The 24,133-nt window shown below is 46.0% G+C and overlaps 1 protein-coding gene across 3 annotated transcripts in view; it reads right to left on the reverse strand.

Moving 5' to 3' along the window:
* The window catches only part of AGAP2 (ArfGAP with GTPase domain, ankyrin repeat and PH domain 2), a 1,175,901-nt gene that overhangs the window by 19,982 nt on the left and 1,131,786 nt on the right, over positions 1–24,133 (reverse strand). For all 3 annotated transcript variants that reach the window (XM_069653347.1, XM_069653346.1, XM_069653345.1), the window contains 3 exons: positions 11,631–11,782; positions 1,192–1,282; positions 375–597 (listed from right to left, as the gene is read on the reverse strand). In XM_069653347.1, the coding sequence (XP_069509448.1) occupies positions 375–597; positions 1,192–1,282; positions 11,631–11,782 (466 nt within the window). The remainder of the gene's footprint in view (positions 1–374; positions 598–1,191; positions 1,283–11,630; positions 11,783–24,133) is intronic.

Genomic DNA, 24,133 nt, shown 5'->3' on the forward strand with positions numbered 1-24,133 from the left:
CTAGCACTGCTTTGCCTTCACCTCCCACTAGTACCCTGTTTATCCACAGACTGGGGTCTGGTTACCCCATTTGGGGGCACAATAAGCCAGCACCTTGGGCGATGGGCCATTTCTGTCAGACCGCTACAGTGGGGATTGGTGCAGTATAAGAGCCTTATAACCTAAGTTGAAAAACAGGTGTTAACATATATATAAATCAATGGTACAGAATTGATGGATACCAGAAGGAAAAAACCCTGAGATGCGAGGCATGGGAATGGAGCCTGTGACCTTCAGAATGCGCCCAGGTCTCGGCAGTGGGTGGTGCTCAACCCCCTGAGCTCTCACAACCCTCTTCCCACCTATGAAAAATTCCTCAAACCAATTGTGCCTACCTGGATGAGTCGGAGGTGGGCTTGGTGCGGCCCTGCGTGTTCCTCTCCCAGATGCTGTTGGCCATTTCGTTGCCGATGGATGTCAAGACAAGGGTTAGTTCCAGAGGCCAGTCGTCGAGGTCGAGCGAACGAACCCGGGAGAGGTGGGTGCCCAAGTTCCGGTGAATGCCCGAGCACTCAATGCAGATGAGGGCACCCAGATTTAAGCTGGCCCATGTTGGATCTAAAGGGATCAGAAAAAGGAGGACACAACTTTTAGCCTTCCCTGCACACCCTATTCTGATTCAGTGCATGGAAGGTGAGATGTTCACCTGACTGGGTTACCTGCAAAGCATTGTTGATGCAGACCTAGAGTTGAATTGAGGGGTGGGGGTGGGGGCTGAGGGGAGGGCCGAAGTGCATAGCTTTTCTTACAATCATCCTTATTCCCAGACATTGAAATCCAAAATCCCCAGTCAATTCTGAACGTACAAGGTTCCACAGCTAAACGCATACAGGACATGATAGCGCACAGCACCAGAATAATGAAGAGACTATATTCAGGGAACTTTCAGACTTATGGGGTAATTCTGACAAGAGTAGGGCAACACCTCAGGGTGAAATAAAGATGTTCTAGGTAACTGACCAAACCAATTCACAATTTCAAGCTGTGGGCGGCAGGTGTGTAGGTCAGGCATAGCACTGTCACAGTGCAGTGCTAGGTGAGAACAGTATGAGGGGTTACACACGAAGGTGAATGTTGGACACAATAAAGCAACGTGCCCCATTTCTCAACGTCGACTGAAGTAAGAAGCTGAAAAAGACACGAAGCACCTACTTGGAGCGTCGCAGTCGACGCAGAAGGCGTTGCCTTTGGAGTTGCGGATGGCTTGGATGGCCACAGCTTCACTCTGACTGTCCATGCGAGCCTGCAGTGGGAGACAACCAAAAACATTTAGTGACCAAAAACTGATGGCGTTACTGTACAAAATACGTATTCAAAATACGTTCAGTTGATTTCCAAAATGTCTGCCATAATTGCTGCGGAACCAGAGGGCTGGAGTTTTAGCCTTGGCTTGCCTACTGTACCCATCAATGTGATCCCGGATACATAACTTTATTCCAGTCCGCCAAACACTGAGAGCCTCGGCAGTTACAAAGAGGCGGAACCCCTGGAGGAAGTGTTTTTTCTCATCGGAACACAATCTATTCACAGCTTTTCTTGTCCCTCCATCTTCTTGCCTTCGTCCCTCTGAGATTCCCTCCTTTCCCTTCACATCATATTCTCACACTGTCTTGGCTGCCCTTTGACTGCCACTGCTTACACTGCCTCCTCATCCCCACCCCTCACACTCAGCCTTGCCCATAAGGTATGACTTGGCCTCCATGCACCTTCAGCCAGGGGAATTCTTTTTGTAGAAAATGGAAAATATAATGTTTTGCAAAGTCTTGGCAGGACTTGGGGACATACATTGAGTCTGACACTGGAAAGTGAGCAAGCCTTATCTTTTCTGTCTGCAGGAAGCTCTAGATACAAGCATACACTTTGCCTTCCCTTCTAGAACCCACATTCCATGCACAAGAACAAACCATAACAACATGTTATGAAAAACTGGCACTGTCCCCCAAAACTGGGACATCTTGTCACCCTACTGTAGACAAGGGGTTAGGTCAAATGCATGCCAATCACCTAGCTCTAATACTGGGCTGGCCTGCTAATCACCCTGGCCCAACTCACTCAGCCTTTCAGGCACCAGCAAGTTGGTAGGAAGCGAGGGCTGTAGGAAAGTACAAAGAACCTGTAGCATACAAATGGTTCAACAGAAACACTTACACCCAGAAGTATTATAAAAAATAAAGGTTTATAATAGATACAAATTGGCCAAGGTAAATCTTGGTGGATAGGTACTTTGTCATAGAATCATAAACACAATATAAAAACACAACACAATGCTAAAGTTACACAGACCAACGCATAGACCTTGTTCAGAATCACTAACAGTATTTCTAGTGAATTCAGACCTAATCATACACATTTAGAAGAGAACACACCTATTCAGGGGGAGTAAAACCACAAGCTACTTTTAGATTACTTACAGTAATTCAAGGGTAGTAGACCCTGTCAGCCATGCAGTGACACTCAGTTAGGGAATCACATAGTAAACCAACCCTGGTACCAGAATACATTTCTGAATAGCGAGACACAGATTAATGGAACAGTATAAACCTATAACTACATTTAGGATAAACCTCAGTTATACTAGGTTACTAAGACCTAATGTTGTAATACATTATTGCAGTGCTTTTCAGATCAGTGGAACTCAGATTGAGGCAATCAATAACTCTTCAATTTATTTTAGGAAGGCTCAAGGCAGACCAAAGGTTAGTAAAACCCACAATACACTTATTAAGAATTGCACAAAGCTATTCAAGGTAAGTAAAACCCTCAGCAGACTTATTCTAGACATGCTATGTAGCAGGTCAGGTGAAGCAAGACTCAGTTGGTAAACTTATACATTTATATTCTGAAAGAAATAGGGTAGGCCAGCAGCATGACTTTTGGGAAGTGTGGGAACCAATTCACAGGTGAGTAAAATAACATTGTATATACTTTTCAGAATGGCATAACACATTCAAAGGCTATTAAGAACTTTTGTAACTGCTCATATTTCAGAGGGGCAGTTACCAAATCAACTCTATAAGAAGTAACTTTTATAAACATGTTGTATTTACTAGGCAAAAGGTCCAAACCTTAGAAGTCCTTCCCTATTCTTGCAGCATGAGTGTTCTCAGTGGCAGGAGGGGGTAACTAGTCTGTAGTGGCCCACAGACAGGTCAGGATAGGCACAGATGTAGGAAAAGTTAGAGTTCCTGAGGAAAGCTGTTCAAACAAGTATGTATTTTACTTAAGAGTGGGAGAAAGGTTCCAGGGACTTCAGAGAAGGCACCATATAGGTATTGTAGCAATGGGCCTGGGTGAACTGGATGGGAGGACTCCCAGTCACATGAATCACCCCCAAAGCTTCACAGTGATCACAGAAGGCTTAAGGTAAGTAATACCCCAGCCAACACAGTACCTCAGCTCAGAAGAGGAGTTTGCAGCAGGACGTCTTCAAGATCTGCAGCTAAAAACCGGGTTGATTAATTCCTTGCTGTGAAGACTGAAGACAGGACACTGGAAGGGAATTTGCAGAAGGGACCAATGGGGAAGGCTCCAGGCAAGCGTTTCTTCGTGGCCGGGTGCGGTTCTGTGGTTTTAGCACCCTTTTCAGGAGCCAGGAGAAGACTGAATATTGCTGGTCAGATTCTCATCGCTAATCTGCTTCAGCACTCTGGTGAGGGGACTTAAAGGATTGAATTCAAGTTGCTGGAGGTCCAGAAGGATGCCACCAAAGGTTCTGCCTTATTCGGAATTCAGAAGAGCATGCACCTTGTAATGGCTCAAGGTCCCATGGTATTGGGGAATTGCAGCCCGGCAAGGTCACAGCATGCCAAGTGATTGCTCAAAATGCAGGTCGTCCAGAGTCTAGTGTGTCTCATCAGGCTCTGGGTTGGGTTGTCCTTTTCGGGATCCCCAGGTTGCTTGAAAGGAAGGGTAACAGCAGGCTCTGGTTACACAGCAGTCTCTCCTGTCACTGGAAATTGATACGGTCGTTGATCCTTCATCTTCCTCTCCAGTTTCAGCTCCAGTGGTAAACTTGTCAGCAGCTTCCAGATTCAGAGTATTTATCAGGAACTACAGCACAACGTCTGCATTCTCTCCCTGCGTTATACAACCAGGGGTGGTCTGGCTGTCCAATCAGGACAGCCAGTCCCCCACTGGGAGTTAGTTCCTTTCAGGCAAGGTGAAAGATAAAGGGCTGCAGAGTTTTGGACTCCTCCCTCGCTTCCTGCCTTCTCAGACACTCTAGAGCCAGAGCGGGGACTCCAAAGGATTCCCCCCAAAGACAAAACTTCTACTGAGGTATTTCCCACCTAGAATGGTGGAGGAAGACCTCCGAAACAGCAAGCACACAAGATGTGGTGAAAAAATAAGGAGCCCAATGGTGGCCCTTCTGTGCTTTACCAAGGCTGAATCAACAGCCTGCGAGTAATAAAGACTAAAAGTCATAAAGGTAAAACCACTGCCACCAGCCATTCACGGAAAACTCACAAATGTAACAAAATATTCCCAGGTAAGTAAGAAAGGGGATACACTGTATCCCCCAAGCACTCCACATAAGGTGAGGTGTGCTGGCTCACTTAAACAGAATGTAAAGGGGAATGAAAATTCCTCTTTACTACTTCGGAACTGTAGTTCACCCAAGTATATGAAAGAAACATTAACTGGCGAGCCCAAAGGGGCAACCCAACCTAAGCCCAAAAGTTGTAGGAAACTATAACCTCAACGTTACACTATGGAGAGACATTAAATGGTCACCCAGAAAAAATCACCTAGGGACAAGGTAAAATAATTACCAAATCCTAGCGAAATGTGCTGGGATTGACACAGGTCAGGAAGATCCACCATAAATATGAAAATCTTACCCAACACTGTGCTTCCTGGACACGCCTAACCCCCAGTGCCAAACCAGGATGCTGTAGACAGATTAGGAAGATTAGCAATGCGTCTCATTTGGACACATCTGTGAAGATTAGCCTTGCGTCACATGTAGATAGATTTGTGAAGAATAGCCATCCGTCACATTTAGATAACATTGCGAAGATTAGTCATGCGTCATATTTAGATAGAATTCTGAAGATTAGCCTTGCATCACTTAGATAGAATTGTGACGAATAGCCATGTGTCACATTGAAGATTAGCCACCTAGAAGAACTTAGTACTCAATGTACTAACCAGCCTGATCCTGCTCCCCTCCTACACACCTCCCTTGTACTATACACGCCCATGGGCTAGCCAAACGAGACACAAACACACACCCAACATATCCAACACTTGCATACAACAACAATCCCAGGCACTGTACCTTGCCCCTACGGACACAAAAAGCCGGTGCGCACTACCATAACCTTAAATACCGGCCAATTTACACATAAAAACACACAGACACCCAAAATAACAGACATTCACATAAAACAAACAACCCAGGCATTGGGCCTCACCCATATGAATACAACAAGCCAGAACACGCAATTAACCCATCTGCAACCCAACACACACAGATGGCAGTTTCTCCTGGTTCTGGACCTTTCCTATCCCTCTACCCTCACTAACCTACCCTGTCGTCTATCTTGCAGAGCCACTTGAGAACCTGGAGACTGCCCCTGGGTGGTAGCGGCACGCGGTATAAGTCAACATAACATAAAATAACATTAACATAATTTCACGGGGAAGTGGTAGGGCCGCCAACCATGCCATATTTTGCAGGACTGTCCTGATTTTATGACCTGTGTCCCTCAAACAACTTGCCTGATAGGTTTAATGATCCTGACGTTGCTTGTCTGTCGAACAAGATGTTACCAGCTTCCCAATACTCAAACTGGAAGAGCTTGGTCTGTTTCCGTATTGTATTTCAAGCGCAGGGCAGCACCGTGGACCGCCCTGGGGATTTTCAAATAGTTTCATAGCACATCGCTTTGTTTCAGAAGAATACTTAAATGCGAAAAATTAGTGGTAGAGGGCCACAGACACAGAGTGAGCATCGATTTGACATCTCTATTGTTCCTATGGCAACATGAAGGGTGGGTTTTTAGAAATGGGAGGGGTGCATCAGACTGCGTGAAATAATGATTATGTGCAGATGACCTTTTCCTGCACTTTTTCACATTGTGTTAATGAATTTGTAAGTCTCGATAATATAGGGAAAATTTAGCTATTAGCCGTACATTTTTGCGTAATGTATTTCTAGAACGATGTATACATTGTCAGGTACGTTTATTATGCAATTTGTGTACTTTTCAAGGCATCTCTATGAAGCCAAGTATTATTTTAGCTCTTGAAATTGAAACCTTAACACAGATTTGTAAAGACAAAAGCTTAAGTGCATAAATCACAACCTAAGTCAAGTCCCGGTTTGACCACCTAAAAAAGCCCATGAGCCCAAGCAAATGATATAATCTTAATTTGTCTTGTCTGCCAAAATTGGGAGTCCCTTGAAGTGGTTCTCCATGCAACGTATACTCTATATATATAAAGAAAGCCTCACTGATGTGTTTACTGCAGTGTTTCTCCTCATATCATAGTGACCATTCATGTACTGCACACCACCAAGTTATTTGCCTCTTGGCTTATTCATGCCAACTTCTTCTAATGTCAATTTCCATGATGGACTCGAGGATGAAAGAGTGCTGACACTCCTTGCAATGTCCTTGTCTGTGTCATAATTCCCAGAGTCAATATATATGCAAATAAGGGGGCAGCGCATCCTTTGCTTCACAGGGCCACAGAAATCCAAGGACCGGCCATCAAACAAATGGGTCAACGCCCTGCAAGAATCAGAGCCCAACAGTTTTGCTATTTGTAAACCCTGGATGGGACTCAAACCCTTGCCTCGCAGAAACGAGACGCTTAACCGCACGACCCCGACAATCGTTCCTTTTAGAGCTGCAAAATTTTTCATATTGACATCTTTCCATACGGACATGTTTTGTTACAGGTTCCCAGATTTCAATGGTGAGTGTGTTTTATACTTAAGCATCAAGGTGATATGAAAATCTATTGCTTGCCAAATGCTTTTGTGTTCCGTGTGTTTTTTTTTCAATCGTGAAAGACAGGCCTGAATGAAATTTGCATATTTCACGTTGACATTACACTTTGTTTTTTAATGACTTGAGCCCTGTTTTAAGTACCAACTGCCACTAAAGGTGCTAAACAAAATGGATTTGTTGTGAAGAGAGTGAAAGATGCTTTGCAGATCTGCGCATGCCACATACTGCACCGAAGCACCCCATTGATTAAAAAGTCCCGTAAAATCATTTTGTGAAGTTGGCCACTACAGGAAATGATGCAAATCCGCTGTCTGGATGAGAAGCATATATAATGAAACATGTATTAAAATCGATCAAGTTGCAACCGTAATGCGTTGCAGTGGATTAATGGCCTTCCTACCCTTAAGAGTTAAACCAATCAATGGAGTGCGTGTGAGCTCACTGTCAAGTAAGGACATGTTAAAGTTAGTAACACTGAAACTTCTGCCCACTTTTCTCAGACTCATTTTCAGGGACGTCATTTCATCAAAATGTCAGGGGTAGTGGAAGTGACATCACATGACCCCTGAACTCAGATGACATCACAGGAAGTGATGTCATTTGACCCCACCCCAAGTGACATTACAGGAAGGGGCGGCACACGACCTTTCACCCCTTGACAAAACAGGAAGTGGCATCACATAGCACTGTTCCTCAGAACAGTAAGAAACAAATATGGTTACGATATGACTAACATGATATACATTTCAAACAAGAATGGATCACAGTATGTAGTGTTAATATCAGTGGGTATAGGAGACCCATATTACCAAATTACTGTGAATGTAAGCAGACGTCCAACACAACAACCTGGACTATTGTACATCACTTGGGCTAAACTGTAAACAGACAGAGCATCTCGAAGAGGCCAAAAACCCAAAATGCAGAAATTCCATGTCTGCCATGTGTCTGGCCACAGACTGGAAACAGCAACTGACCAACACAAGTCCAACCAGAAAAATGATGGTCTGGACGGTTGCCCAGAGCTGTGCCAGTGGTTATGAATTATTTGAAACCTACCAGCCATCACCTTTCTATCTTGCTTATCTTGTAAGTAACCACAGTTTTTGTTGTTAGATGGAAGGATGTGTTGCAGGTCACAGTAATTGCAGTTTTACATTTTTTTAAATGTAAACAGCAGCAGCAACTTCATAACATCACCCTTAGGAAAGTCCCATTTTCCTCCGGCTTCATAGCACTGGAACAGGAACTGAACCCATGTTGCACTGCATCCTCTTGTTCCCAAAGCAAGCGTATTGCCCCTGAGCTATCCTTCCAAATATATATACGTTTTGCTTGAGGAAGCAATACATAGTTTATTTCAAAGGCACAGGGCAACTTCATGTAATTATATCACCATGTGCCTGTGATGCAGGTCTGGCAGATTTGGGTCAGGTCACACAGTGCCCAGGCAGGATTTGTGGCAGAGGCCACCAGGGCACACCCCTATCATCCCAGGCCCAGTGACTCACTGGATGTGCAAAGCAGTCAATGGGAAACATTGATGAGATGTGCGTTCATACTGTACTGTCACTGTGTACTGCAGGCTGCCCTTACCTATTCTCAGCTAGCTAGACTAGCCCCCATACCCTTCCTGTTGCTACAGTACTGGGTATGAGCTGCACAGACAGCCCTGCCTCTGAACCCAACCATTAAGGCCTTCTTCACTAGTGGACTGCCAACCTTTTAGTGATGGCGGCTTCATGGGTTTTCGTGCATTCCTGTTATTTCTCCAGCTAACGAGATCGAGATTCCAGATGAAAATGTTGTGGCACATTTAGCTGTATTTCCAACCGCCTTTTTCAGGTGCAACCCAGATATCTGCTCTTGGCACTGCCTCTTTTTCCAGTGGCCCAGGGGTATCAAGAACAGGTCTGGGGGTAGTCGAGGGAGAGCAACCCACAAATGATGCCCCTGCAGTAATTTCTAACAAAAACATGCAAAAAAGCTGAAAAAAGGTTTCCCCTGCTAGGTCTGAGAAATCCTAATGTTTTAGCTCATCATTTCACTTTGAATTCCTGTACAGTACTTGCAGTTTTATATCCCCACTTTGGTTTCTAATCAACAATGTGAACATTCACATGAAGAATATATAGTTCATTATCTGCTGGAATCTATATATAACGCTTAGGTATTTTCCGTATGGAGCAGGACATTTCGGCACCGCCAGTTCGGCATGGGCCAATTTGGTGCAGACGTTCGTCCCACGCATGTTCGGGCTGCCACTTCGCCGCAATTTTAATTAACATTGCACCTTTAACAGTGCACTTTTAATATAATCAAAAAATGAATATACTATTAGGGCCATCACAAACCCTGGCCTGCAGGGCTGGGTGACTGAAGAGTTAACCACAAGGTCATTAAACTTTTATCGATTTTGTCTGCACCAGTTACTTATATTAAGCTTTATGAGCGTTCTTAATGCCCCTCGCTAATATAAGTAACTGGTGCATCTGAAACTGATACAATCTCGATAGTCCAGTGGTTAGCTCTTCGGTCTCGCACCCCTGCAGGCAAGGGTTTGAGACACCATCAATCTTTCCTTTTTTCATGTTATTAAAAGATTGTGCTGCTGTGCTGAAACATGCTGGCCCCAAAAGATCCTAGCGCCGGACTGGTTGCGCCTACCAGGCTACGCCAAACCGGCTGGCGCCAAACTGGCTGCGTCGAAATGGGGTGGACCGGTTTCCGTACTCAGCTGATGCAATTTCTCATTGTTAGGTTGCCCTCTGCTGTCCAAATGGCAAAGCGCACCTCTCTGTGCCCTTCCAATTCAAAAACAGCTATCATTTTAACAAACGGGGAGAGACACTGTAGGACATTCAGAATAATTTCAAGTTACCTCTTTCCACCCCCACTTCTCTTCACACAGGGCACAGCAGTTCTAGTGTCAATGAACAGCTAATTACCGGCTCAACGCTTCAGTGAAATGCTGTTGGACGAAAGACTCCTCATGAGCTAAAACTGAAAGTAGGTGTTGTAATTATGCTACTATGCAATCTTATGCCATCACAGGGACTCTACAATGGAACTAGGTTGACAATTATGCATCTACAAAGATACATCAGAGAGGCATGCATAATCGATGGAACTTAGATATTGTTCTTATAGCGTGCATGCGGTTAATATGTGATTTTAGCGACTGACATTACTGAGTGGTACATCTCATTGCTGACAAAATACTGAAAAACACTTTTTTTTATTGGGGGTGCCCAAACCCCCCTTTTTTATCCTTATAATGCCACCCGACCCATTTTAAGCCATTTACCCCCTACCTGTTATGTATTTATTAAATATTTTCTGAGTTTTTCGGTATTATGGTCCACTCTGAAATGTACCACTCTGTAATGTTTTCGATATATTGACTGGGTACCCCGCGCATACTGCTCCTTCCATCTGATACAAATATGCCTTTCAAATTCAAAAGATGACAGCTACCTTTACATTTAGCCTTTTCATTTACCATTAACAGGTCACAGAGACCTACGCCCCCCTCCTGGAAGTGATCAGTGGTGATCATTAATTAGTCACAGGGACCTACTTCCTGGAAGCGATCAGTGGTAATTTCCGATATTTATGAAGGGGGACAGAAGTGATCCTATGAATTACCGACCAATATTGATCTTTAAGATATGCTAGAATGGCGTATGTTACGCCGGGAACGGCTCGTTGAAATTATTTACTCTGGGAACCAACCTCTTGCGCAGAAAGGGGGGACAGCAGTGGCCAGAGCAAGGGGAACTGGGGATCGAACTAGGGTTGGAGTCATGCTATTCAAGTGATAGGCTTGTAAAAACACACCACAAATAACTCTCTTTCACAGTGATGTACAAATCACACATAAACCAACCAAACAACATATAAACCATTATAGTGACATACGATTGTAGTTTTACATTCCCCACCCTGAGCTGAAGCCTCCAACTAACAGAAAGGAAGGTAATGTGAGCCTAAAACCATCTCCTTTAGGTTTTATTAGGTGTAGCTCTACTAACAAGACTAAAAGAAACACAGTGAAAGAAAATGCTAAATGTGATCACCTGCTTGCAGTAATTGTTTCATAAAGCATGCAGCTTTATGTGCCCCTCCAATTTCTAACCAACAACATTTGTACCTCTTGAGAGGACATTCCACAGATAATAGTCATCCCTAATTACCCACTCACTGCTGTATGTACAACCATGATACGCTAATCACAATTTAATAAGATTTAATGCAAAACATAAAAAAGAAACTGGACAGAGCTCTTGTGAGTTTGGAAGTTCCCTGAGTGGAAAAAGACTCGCTATTTACTGTGGGTGCAATATTGGACGGACACTTGGGAATGGGTTTTTGTTTTCCCTTGATATGAGATGGGGGGAGAATAATTTGCCAGTTTCTGGCGCAGAAAACCTGGCCCTAGTCCTTCACTGATTTTATTACAACTAAAAGACACCCCACACCTCCTTGGTCCACAGCCTGCTGCAAATACTGGACTAGGATTCCAAGGCAAGAGAATACAGTGGAGCCACTATATGGCATGCAGGGTTCTGAAGACATGTCACACAACGCATATGGAGGCAGAGCTGAGAACAGCACTACCACACTCACCTTGTTTTTACTGCTTTCACAGCACTGGAGGCTGGCGAGGATCTGGCTCTCGATGGCCTGGACCCAGGAGTCCCGCTCTTCAAAGCTGCTAGCTTCGAAATGCCACGACTGCCCCGTGCTGGAGACTATAATGAACTCGAAGTTCTCCTCCTCTGGAAAAGAAAAGTTGACTGGTTGGTGTCAAGAATGAAAACAGGTTTTAAAGATGAGGACATAGTATCTTGGATTTAAAGGGAGGTAGAATGATCGGATCTCCAGGACTCAAGCTGAGAGTGGACTATCCTCTCTTAATAGAAATGAGGTGCAGTTGCTGCTGATGTGGGGGGCCTGTGCCACTGACCCGAAGAGAAGTCGCAGCCTGCGGACGCAATGCAGCAGGCCATGGCAAACCAGGTGTCCCCACAACCGGACGATAAGGAAATGATCCCTGGCAAACCAACGATATAGGCCGATGCAAAATGGGAGGCCGGGGCAAGAGTCCTGAGGTCGAGGAATGGTTTGGAAGCTTAGCTGCTCAATACCTACACCGGTCCAGTCGCAATGCAATGTGGCCATTCTGCCAAAGCTTTTTCCCCTGCTGTTTCCAAATGAGGAGCAATGCGAATGGATGGAGGGGCTGATCTACCAGCCCCACTCTCCACTGGCAGACAGTTCAAGGAATTGCCACTCCGTTCAGGTAGAACCAATTGCTAGCAGAACTATTTGAGCGTCTTCATTAGGGTGCTTCTGACCAGCAGCCTCAAAAGGTAATGAAGAGTTAGAACCCCCAACAGAGGGCTCTATTGTGTGCTAGGTGACCTCCACCCAAGTTAGTGGTCCTGTGCTATAGGTGAGGGCCTCCAACGAGGGAGAGGTCGACTGATGTCAAGGGCTACAGCGCTTTTAGAGCTTGTGTATAGGAAATGGGCAGCGTCACCTGGGGATTCCTGTGACAGAGTGTGTCCATGTCTCCGTGCAAGTGAGGCTTGGAATGCAGCCTGTACAGACGGTTAGAGGCTCGATTCCAAGCTTGCTGATTGACTGGAGAGCTGGATACACTGAGTAGAAAAAAGGTGAAGTATGAACCGGAGGCTTCTTTAGGTGGTTAGAGCCTGGATTCTACACTTTGATTTAAGTAATAATCCCGCCTTCTGTGGGCTTCACTGGCTGGTAACGGCCCACGTTACAGGGCTGAGGAAAGCGAGGGCCTTAACACCAGGTCCTGGTGCCATTACTGGGCCGGTGAAGCAAGTAGAACGCAGGATTACTGCTATTAGCACCCTGTGGCAAACCCTGGAGGTGTGAATAGAATTCTTTTTTTTTTTAACCCTTCCACGCTGCTTCATTTGCAGGAGCGGCTGGAGGGAGTCAGGGTTGCTATGGAAATGGAAGGCGGGCTCCACTCATAGCCCCGCTTCCATTTCCATGGCAATAACCAGGAAGTTAGGAGGACAGACAGTGCAGCCCAGGCAGGGGAACCCATGTAAGGTAAGGAGATGTTTGAGGTCAGGGGGATATTGAGGGCAGGAGGAAGGGGGGGGAGAGAAAGCAGCAGCATCGGGTGCAGCGATCACTCAGGTTGCTCCGAACCCGGGCTTGTATTGGTAGATTCAGCTTGGGTTTGGAGCAACCTGATTGGCTCCCGCATCCGCTGAGGGAGCTACTGTCTAGATAGAAGAAAACATGCTCCAATGTAGTTTAAGAGCTCACCCAGAGCTGCACTCCGAAGAGTTCCTAGATTAGGGGGTTCTTTTGAAGTCCTTCAACCTTGGGGGTTTTGAGGTATCTGAGTCAGGAATGACATGGAGCAGGAACCAGGCTGACTCAGTTAAGTGTAAAAGGAACAGGCTTTATTACTGCTTAGTTACATAGGCATAGTTCATGAAAGGTAGGAGAGTTAGTAACAAGCCTCTGCCCTGGTTCCCAGTCTCACTCCAAGTCCTCACGACACTCTGTGGAATCCCCTGGCCTCCCACACTCCAAGCTCCACCTCATCATTCTATGAGGCTCCTGCATACACTAAACCAGTCACTACAATCATACCAGGATACCACAGGTTTCCCTTCCTGCGCCAAGACTGAGGAAAAGGTGTCCCCAAAGAGCATCCCTGGCAACATGTGTAGAGAGGGAAAAGGTGGCCCTGGGTTCATAGCTGTGTCTATGATTTGAAACTCTGACAGGGTGGACAACAGGAAGCTGCATCCAGTGGCTGCAGCTCAGTTTCAGAGCTCTCTGCTGATACATACAGGTCTGAATTTGTACTTTAAAAATAACAATAGCTTGTTTTCATATAGTGTTTGCAGGCCTCTAGGAGCATAGAAAACAGATCTTTCTGTTAACCAATGCACAAGAAATTCCTATTCTGATTTCTGAAGAGAAGCAGTTTGGACTTGATCCACAAAACTACTTTTCATGCATGTTTAGGAATGCCATATAATGCTATAATACCGTTTGGTGTGCCCCTCTCCTTTTGTTTCTTAACCACAAGCTCTGACCCCCGTCGGCAGGCTGCCTGCTGGTTTCAGAGCCTGTGATTGAAAAACTAAAAGCAATGACAACAGTGCGCTATGTCTCTCCTTTTGTTTCTTTAGGCGAGGTGCCAGCCCCTCAAGCAGCCCTTTAACTCAACGCAGCCATGTGATTAAAGAGCTGTCTGTGCAGTCAGTGCCTCTAAATAAGAAACAGATAAACATAATTTTTGTGCTCCCGTCTCTCCTTTTTCTTATCAGAAGCGCCGACACATGCAGGCAGCCCTTTATCGTTGCGGTTCTGTGGAGTGAAAGGGCTTCCTGAGGGGGTTGGCACGTCCAGGGCTAGTTGGTGGAGCCTGGCAGAGTCCCTGCTCGGGAGCACTTTCAGAAGACTGCCAGGCCTCCAACCCGGTCCACTTAAAGCCCCACCACATGCACTTCCTTCACTTATGTGAACATTGTGACAAATTCAAAAAAGGAATCCGAATGTGAGCGTCACAGACTCCGATCTCTGCTGCAGGAGAGTTGACCTGCTGAGCTATTTTACAAGCTCGGGCTCACAGTTTATTGGCTGAAAGGAGAGATGGAAAGTGCTAGTGGTGGTCATTAAACATTTTGGGAGTTTGACACTGCTGCTTCTGAATTTCGGTTTGAATTTGGGACACGGGCAAGGAGGCATTGCACGCTGACTGACCCTGGGATGTGTTACTCATTGTAGCAGAACGTGGACCAAATAAGGGAAGGCTGGGACCGAAAAAAGGGCCAAGGTTTCCACCATCAGATTGTCACTCTTTCAAGAAGGGGACAGAAAAAGTGGGAATCTTACTCACAACCGGTATCCCTGAAGATGGGCCCGTTGCAACTTCTGCTGAAAAGGTTTTGGCTGAATGTTCTTCAGCTGGCCAGCTACTGTCCCATCCTTACCATACATATTGGAAAGTGTAGAAAGTGAGATTGGTTCTAACCTTTATCTGCAGCAAAATCAGCCCAGTGCCGCCCCGGCAACACCGCTCAACACACCAGTCCCAAAAGATAACCGTCTTCCAGAACCCTTAAGCCCTAGATCGCGGTGCTTGGCCCATAGCTACCAAAGGTTGCTGCAAGGCCGCGAGTACAATGACAATGAATAGTTGGAAGAGTTGCACTAAAAACAAACACTATAACAATAATCACACTAACTCAAATACAACACTGAGCCCAAACACCACAGCCACGCCTACCTTCTGCCATTTATAACCCTGTCTCAAAAATAGCAGATTGCTCTATGTCAACCTGCCAACCAGGACAGAATATCAGAATTTGGAAAGAGGTGAGAGCCCATGAACATTTGGCTACCGCGCCAAACTCATCCTTATCCGTCCGTGTTGATAAAAGCCGCCGGCTGCTGGAATCCATAGGGCAGTGCTCTTGCGCCCCAAGCAATGAATGAGTATGTGTGTTTTGGATTCCTACAATATTGGCGCTTTACACATGTGTTTTACTTCTAGGAAGGATTCCTATATTCAGTTTAGTCCTACAGCGGGAACGAGCAACCAACTGAAGACCTGCTGGACACGTTGGCACTAAGCCTTCCAGATGCTCTACTGAGTGCATTTATTCATCATTGGCCAGATTCCACAACAACCCGATTCACAGGAGCATATCATGTTTGCCTTGATAAAGAGCCTTGAGTGGTCGAAACACGTGTCGGCACCCACAGTGATAATAAAGACCTAATGGCACTAACCTACGAGTGGACTACATCTCTCATCGCTATAGGACAAAACAGAATATAGGAATCCTTCCTAGAAGTAAAGCACCAATATTGTAGGAATCCAAAACACACACCCAGAATATCAGAATGTTTTATGATGGGGACAGAATATCAGATTTTGTTTATGATGGGCTGTTGAGCGGCCTCTGGCGCAGCAGAAGATAGCACTGCACTGCGGCACCTCAGTCGTCTCATGGGGAGAGAAAACTCTTCCTGCCTCCTCTGGATGACCTCTTAGAGAGGCCTCAATAAGTGCTCAAGGATTGCTTGGCCTCTAGCTGGCATCATCATGAAAGCATCGTCATCAGGGTGATGTTGATATGTAAAGCCAGGCCCCCTAATACATGGGACTAGGGCGCCGCGGTGTACAAGCTACCAGTGTGCTTGATGGCTGGATAACCAGAAGCCAGCTGCAATTTAATGTGGCAATGTCATGATGGTTAGGTGAGACGAAGGATGCAATGATTGTCACCCGACAATGATGAGTGCACACCCCCCAACAGAAAGAAGATGACCTTCAGGGTTGCTGTGTTGTTGCACAGACACCCTCCTAGCTTGAGGAGACGTTATACTTGCCATGTCTGAAGGGCCTCAGCAAGGAGGCCCGCCTAGTCTCAGGAGCCCAGACACCCTGGTAATATTGGGTGCTCCATTTTGTAATTAATTTCTCTCCAAGCACGCCCACAACTCACACCAAAGAACTCCAAGCAGGGCCAACATGTCAGCGACTACGGTGATAAGTGGGTCTGGCGAACACAAGCGTACTTAACGGGACCCGGCAGAGGGGACAGGATGGGGAAGCAGGAAGGAAACTGGGAGCAAGGATGGTACACAATCTAGGGAGCTTTACAACTCTAATGTATTATTCCCTCAAGAACAAATGCAGGAATCTAAGTCTACATGGCATATACCATAGAGGTGGTCTTGGCTCCTGTTCTCGAGCGGGGCTATGAAACTGAGACCAATTTCTTCCTTGGATTATCAGCGGTGTTGACATTTATAAGTGGTGCCTGTGGTTACCTAAGCCTTGTATCACTGTTACTGTATTCTAGGCAGTGTCCCACTGGTGGTCGACTTTGGTAGCTATCTGCTGCTACCAGTACGCTTCCCTAAGGTGCTTTTGGTGAGCATACCACCCAGGTGTTCTTGATTTCGCTGATTTGTGAGAGAGGTATTGCTCCGTCTCCCTTGAATAGAATGTTCTGGAACAATATGCCAGACTGCCTGCAGGATGGGGGCAGCGTCCTTTCATCTGGCCATCCGTGAACGAGATCATGTCTTGCTCTTTCCAGGGCGACATCCGACTGCACGCCTTCTTGCCCTCCTGGCTTTATCACTGGTGAGGTTTTAGCAGATATGTCCCCCGGTGTTGCCATGATACATCCTCCTACAGAAAGGTCGAGTTTATTTTGCCTTTCTCCGGAAGCCTCCGCGTATATTGTGCTCTGTGCGGGTCTGCTCCCCCCCACTCCATGCAGTAGTGCGGCAAGCGCACCGGCTCACTTAAAGCACTGTTATTGTTAGGTCAGTGGCACGACTGTTCACACAGCCTGCAACCCCAGAAGATGGATAACTGCGTCACACAGTACAACGGAGCTTCAGTGTGAAAAAGGAACAGTGTACGTGTGCCAACCATTAGTGGTAGTCCTTCTGCTGTGAGCAATGGGTCAGTGAGTGCCCCACCACACATGATGGCAGGGCCCAGACTGAAGGGAAGAGAGTGTTCATCAGCAGTCAATTCCAGAGCGCTGAGCCTGGCTGATGGGGATTGCACTGTCAGCAACACCACGTAGTTGTATGGGCCCAGAGGCCCATCCTAAAGGCCCCACCTGTGGCTGGTTGCAAATCGTTTGCTATCCCACACTGGGGACCTCTAGGGCCCTGCTCCTGCAAGCACAGAGTGGAGCTGGCAAGTCCTGACTCACAGGAGGCCCTGGTGGCATCTGATATGCAGCGCCCTCCCTCACGCAGAACGGTGCATTCTGGGGCACTTGCGCGGAACAGCACGTGCCATGGCTGTGAATGTCAGACACTGCAAGGCCTCCAATGGTTCATGCATGGGGCAATTGACGCCCATCTCCCTGTTTGCACGCGCACACACACCACTGCCAGAGCCAGAAGAGCAAAGAGGCACTGTGCCGCGAGGACAAGAAAAGAATGCGAGGTTACCGCAGGTGCATACAGGAGCAATGTGCGTAATATGGGGCAGGACCTGGCCAATGAGAGTGACTTGGTGCAGAACTGGGGGCAGTGAGAGTGGCATGGGGCAGAAGTGGGACAAGGAGAGTGGCATTAGAGCAAAACTGAGGCAGTGCGGTTTACAGGAGAAACTGGGGCGTTACAATTGACAGGGCAAAAGCAAAACTGAGGCGCAGAGAGGAGCATAGAGCAAAACTGGGGCATCCAGAGTGAGGTTCAGGTCAAACGTTGGGCAATGGTACCTGACATAGGAAGTTTAGGACGATTTCATGTATTATACTGCAGAACTGCTTGTACATCCTGCAATTTAATTTTACCCAACGATTGAGCGGTCAAATGGCCCAAATGACCCCCTTTAAAAAAAAAAAAAAAAAAAAAAACAACCAAATTAGGGACAATTAAATCGCATCTCTAGGAAAATTCACCAGCCGCCATTGGTCAACGGTCCCCTCTACCATCCCAGTTCTGCAGCAGAAAAGTCCTCTTCATTGAGCCGGACATGTAATTGCAGGACAGGTTTTTGTCTTCGCCATTCAGAAGATAATAAAGAAAACGGATGGCGAAGTACGCACGAGACGTAGCTTGTTCAGAAACATCGAAAGCGGTTTGAGACATGTTTGGTGTTTGGAGAGTTTCTTCTCGTAGCCACCAGATGGCGCTGTTAGCCAAAGAGGAGAACATGAATACGTGGGGTTGATTTTCCGGCAAATCAATATTATGCAGCACTCAGGCAACATCTTTTTTTGTCGAGGCATCAGAAAAAAATGCATCCTGTAACAAGGTTGGGACTTTAAAAACCATGAGGGTGATGTTGCTCCTCCACTTTATTTGTATGGAGGGCCCTGGGGCCAGCTCTGTTTGCACTTTTGCGCAGAAGGTCCTCCGTGCAATTTGACTCCTTTCCACCACGTGGTGGAAAACCGAGGGGCAAAATAAAGGCAATTTCTGCCCTTACTCTTCTCTTATCCAAATCGTGGTGGACACGTGTAAATGCCTCCTGCAATTAACGCTAGCCTGAGGCATTTACAATAGATGACTATGGAATCCGCCTACTTTTACCAGGTGGTCATTTTAGTCCGATTCCCTCGGAATCAATTGTACCAACGCCAGCATGAGAATCCATGCTGACAATGCGCGCGCATTTGTGTGGCGGAGCGGAAAATGCAGGTGGATGGATACCTTATGTTCACCCTGATTGCTAACTACGCCAAATTCAGCAAAAAGAGGAGGAGTGGAAAAAAGTCAGTAAAGACATTTACCTCAATTTTTTACAATCCCTTTCGCCTGGAAAATTCTCCTCCCTCCCCCACCCCACGCTGTGTTTTTTAAATTGCAGTTGAAATGATTTTTGGCAGACAAATACTTATAATAATACATAGATAAGACTTTTCTTGATGTACTGTTTTCTTCAATCTCATGTTTTTTTCTCCAGCATGGTTAAAAGCCCTGGCTTAGCGTTGCAGCTCGCAAGCCACACACGTTTGTGATGATTTTAACAATTCTTAACCATAGTCATGTGAATACCATTTAGGTATGTTCTGAATTCTGGGGGCAGAACTTCACTTTTGAGAACATCTTCTGAAAATTCATCACAGTTTTAAAATATGTTTTGTGTTAATGCACACTATGTTTGATAACACACCCGGGCCATTTTGTGACTGTGCACTACTGCTGTGTTCCTTTTCACACTGCAGTCTGAGTCTCGTAGATCAAAGTTCAACAATGAAATGGAGTTGTCTGGGACATCAGACTGCATTAGGCTGCAGAAACTTGTTAGCTCTTCACCAAGTGTGGAATTCTCATCATGAGAAAATGAGGCACCATCTTTTGCTTTTATTTGCTGAGAAGGACTGGTTGAGAAGTAGGGGTCACTTCAATGCCAGTGGCTGGAATCTAGACTGGTTAAAACCTGCTTAGGGTCGTTCTTCATACGTTGAAGCTCCAAAGCCTGATAAAGATGGAGTCTAGAGCCGGTCCATGCGGGAAGGTGTCTGTGTCACTAAACATCATCAAAACTGGCACCTGGTGGAAAATCAACACCATCAGACTCTATATCGAAGGCTCCAAATCCTCTGACCCACATCCCTGCACCCTTAAGCCGTTTACCCTGGAACGACCTCTCTCACCTATGGCCGTAGGACCTGTCATGAACGCGTGCATCCTTACAGCTGACCCTTTACACTGATGGCAACCCCACACAGCCCCCCGAGCACTTTTCTTTTAAAACGTGCCGGCCTTGCATTTACTGCTCTTCTTAGGCTAGTCAACTCCTCCTTCAGCAAAGGTACTTTCCCAGACATCCTAAAACAGGGCTGGCAGGCCTACTCCTAAAAAATACACACTCAACCTGGAAGACTAGCGGCCGATCATGAGCCTCCCTTTTATCAGTAAAGTCATCGAGAAGGCGCTCACCAACTACTTACAAAAAGTGAGTAACTCTCTCTGCTCCAGGATTACCAATCTGGGTTCTATCCCAAATGCAGCCCTGAAACAGCCACTATCCAGGTGGTTGAGGACACCCTTCTGATTAACGACAAAAGGGACTCATGCCTGCTCGTCCCCCTGGTCCGCTCAGCTGTGATCAACCTGGTTGACCATCACACACTACTCACTATCAATGCATGCAGGATGGGCTTTTCGAGCACTGTACTGAAATCGTTAATATCCTACCTATCTGCCTGACATAAGGATGTCCAGATGGGTTCTCTTCAGTTCGAACACTAACCCATCCTGTGTTGAGTCCCTCAAGGTTCCATTTTCTCCCCAGTCATCTTTAAATTCTATATGGAAATGCTGGGCTCACGCCTAAACAACCCCAATATTGCGTTTCAGTCGTGAGTAGATGATAAACAGTTGTACTTGAGCGTAAATGTCAAAGGCCCACAAAATATTGCTGGCCTTCGCTCGTGTCTCACAATCATTCAAATGTGGATGACAAGTGCCTACTTACATCTTAACTCCAACAAAGCCGAATTGGTGCTCCTCTGCCACCTTTCCAAGGAAGAACCCACTCAAAGGTATTTGCATGAAAAGCACCTTGAGGGGATACAAACCTCACCTCACATACTCAGCAAAATCCCTAGGCCTCATGGTGGAAAACAACCTATCCTTCCAACAACACACTGTGAAAAAGGATCAAATAGCTTGGTATCAGATCTCTCTGCTCCACAGGATTAAGCCTTTCCTACTACCCAGGACTTCCGAACAGTAGCGCAGGTCCTCGTGATCTTGCATATCAACACAGGTAATGCCCTCCTCACAGGGCTCTTGGCTGCCTGGCTCCTCTTAAAGTGATCCACCATGTGGCAGCTCACCTGATCAACAGCTTTGGGAAATCTGACCACATCCCCCTCACTGTGTGCGATTTACACTGGCACCCCACCCTGGATAAGATCTGGTTCAAAACCGCATGCCTCACCTGCAAGGCAACTGCCATTGGTGTGCCGGCCTACCTGGAAGCCAAACTAAAAACATTGGGCGGCACACAGTCATCTCGTAGTAAGAATATCAACAGACTGGAAACTAGAATAGTTCACAAGGAGAGAACTAGGAAACGGTCCTTCTCATGCTATGCTCACATGCACTGGAACTCCATTCTGGTGGCAATCTGGATTTCTCCAAGTCTACTTCTCTTTAGGAAAGAACTGAAGACCTGGCCCTTCCAACAACACCTTGGTGTAAGCTCGATTCTGGCTATCTTGTACACACCTCCACCTGTATATTGTATTGGGAAAAATATTTCACATGTTCACTTCATGACTTGTTAAATTCTCGATAATGACCTGTACAGCACCCTATTGCTCCCAAGCTAGGTTGGCGATATACAACTATATACTAACAATTCTAAGTCTCTGCAGATGGGACAAGGAGCCAGTGGCGCACATTCTTGCATGTTTTAAGCTCTTTTAGGGTTCACTATGGACAGCATGCTTGTGGCATACTCATAAAATATGAAAGGATGAATCAAGAAGCTGCTAATGTAGGGCACTGCCATTCCATCACTGTGGCACACCAGAAAGTAGTAGAGCGAGATCTGTGTCAATAGCCAGCCTGAATAGCTAGGATTGCAGCTCTTGTGTAGTTGTGAGCAGGTGCAATGCATGTCAGTATGGCCTGACAAAGTCAACAAGCTTGGTGCCAAGAGGGGATACTTAACATGTTATTTTAAAATGGACTTCATTCATTGGGATATCCTATATATATATAAAGTTATCTAAGGATGACTGTGGATTGGGAATGCATATTGCCACCCTGAACCTGAGACCCCTCTTAGCCTCCCCCTTATTACATTGGGGCTCAATTTGACCCCCTGTCCTGGCCCAAGAAGAAGCATGGAATTCGGACCCAAATGGAGACATACAGACCCCAATGCCAAGACAGATGTTGCAGCCACTTTCTCCTCACATCCTAATCCTGAAGCTGAGTATATATGGTTCATGGCTACTAACACGTTAAAGTTAGGATGAACGTTGTTAAAAATAAAATGATCACCAAGCCCAGTGCACATTATGTACTTAGCAATTCAAGCACACAAGCTTTCTATTACAGCTATATCTGCCAAATATAAAGATCTGTATTGTAGTCATTCCTTTGTTCTCAAAATACTCGTTGATATGCAAAGCAGACAGGAACCCTCCCAGGTGCTATTTGTCACCCTCCCCTTTCTTATATGTGTATTTTGAAAGAGTACAATAGGAATGTATCAGACTGTCCATCCTGGACTGACAACCTTCTACCAGAAAATAAGACATGGTTATTTTAGGTGTTGATAATGTGCTCTGGTAGGTAAGACAAGAGTTGTGTTCTTATTTTGACTCTAATATATAATGAAAGTGATCCTTTGAAATTAACTTTGTACATTTTTAAAAAGAGGCAGTTTACAAAGTTGGTGCAATTTAATAATATCCTTTGTTAAATAGCTTTGTTTGCCAAGAATACACAGCATTTAGTCTCCCATAATGTCCTTCATTCTTAGAAAGGGTTGTGTTCAAATAATAGCCAGGGCTCTTTTTCTTATGTGAGCACCAAGGCAATTTCTAATTTGCATGCTGCCCACTTGTGTTACACTATGCACATGTATTAATAATTAACAAACATTGAAAGTAGCAAACACAGTTGTAGATGCTGCAGCCTGGTCATCTGGTCAGAACCACAGGCATTCCACCCAGAGCCAATCCATGTCCAATTTGCAGATGACATGCAGCTGCACATATCCACACGTTCAAGACCTGCTTCTCAGTGATCCAGTTGCCAATGTCCACTGCTTACTTGAAGCTCAACTCCTTCAAGACTGAATTCCTACTGCTGCGCAACACCAGCAAACATCCTGGTATCCAGATCTGGCTCTCTGCTATGCACCCTGAGGGCTCACACTCCAGCTGGCCACCTGCGCCAGGTCCCTTGGGTTTGACATCGACAGATACCTCTCCATCAAACAGCACATATCAAGGAAGCCACAAACATCTTGGTACCAACTTACTCACCTGTGGAAAATCAAGCCCTTCATCCCAGCAAACAACTTCAGATCTGCAGTCCAAGTCTTGGTCCTCTCCCGCCTAGATGGTGGCAATGTCCTTTTTGAAGGCCTTCTGGTGACTACCCTGGCATCCCTGAGATGTATCCTACATGCTGCTGCCGGACTCAAAGGACTATGCAAATTCAACCACATCACCTGGACCTTCATCGAACTGTACTGTCTCCTGCTGCAAGCCCATAGCATCTTGAAATCCTGCTGTACATCTACAGGGCTGTCACTGTGAAGTCCCCAAGCTACCTCACTGAGAAAATCAGCATCTCTGGAGGCCTACAATCCACCCGAAGTAAGGTCATATGTGACCTTGAACTCTGCTGGTGCAGGAAGAAAGGAACCAGAAGAAAGGCCTTCTCCGTCTATGCACCAAGTCCCTAGAACCACCACCCATCAACATCAGACTCACCTTGCTTCTACAGTTCAGGAAAGAGCTCAAGACCCTCCTTTTCAAGGAATGGTTCCTCCCTGAAACCTAGGTCCACACACCCTCCACTGGCCACCTTACCTGAGACTGCGCAATCTGATCCCTGCCGTTTACTCTCCTGGATGCTTGTAGATCCCTTGCTGACAA

Source organism: Ambystoma mexicanum, chromosome 3q (assembly GCF_040938575.1).
Source record: "Ambystoma mexicanum isolate Mex_15411 chromosome 3q, UKY_AmexF1_1, whole genome shotgun sequence".
NCBI lineage: Eukaryota > Metazoa > Chordata > Amphibia > Caudata > Ambystomatidae > Ambystoma > Ambystoma mexicanum.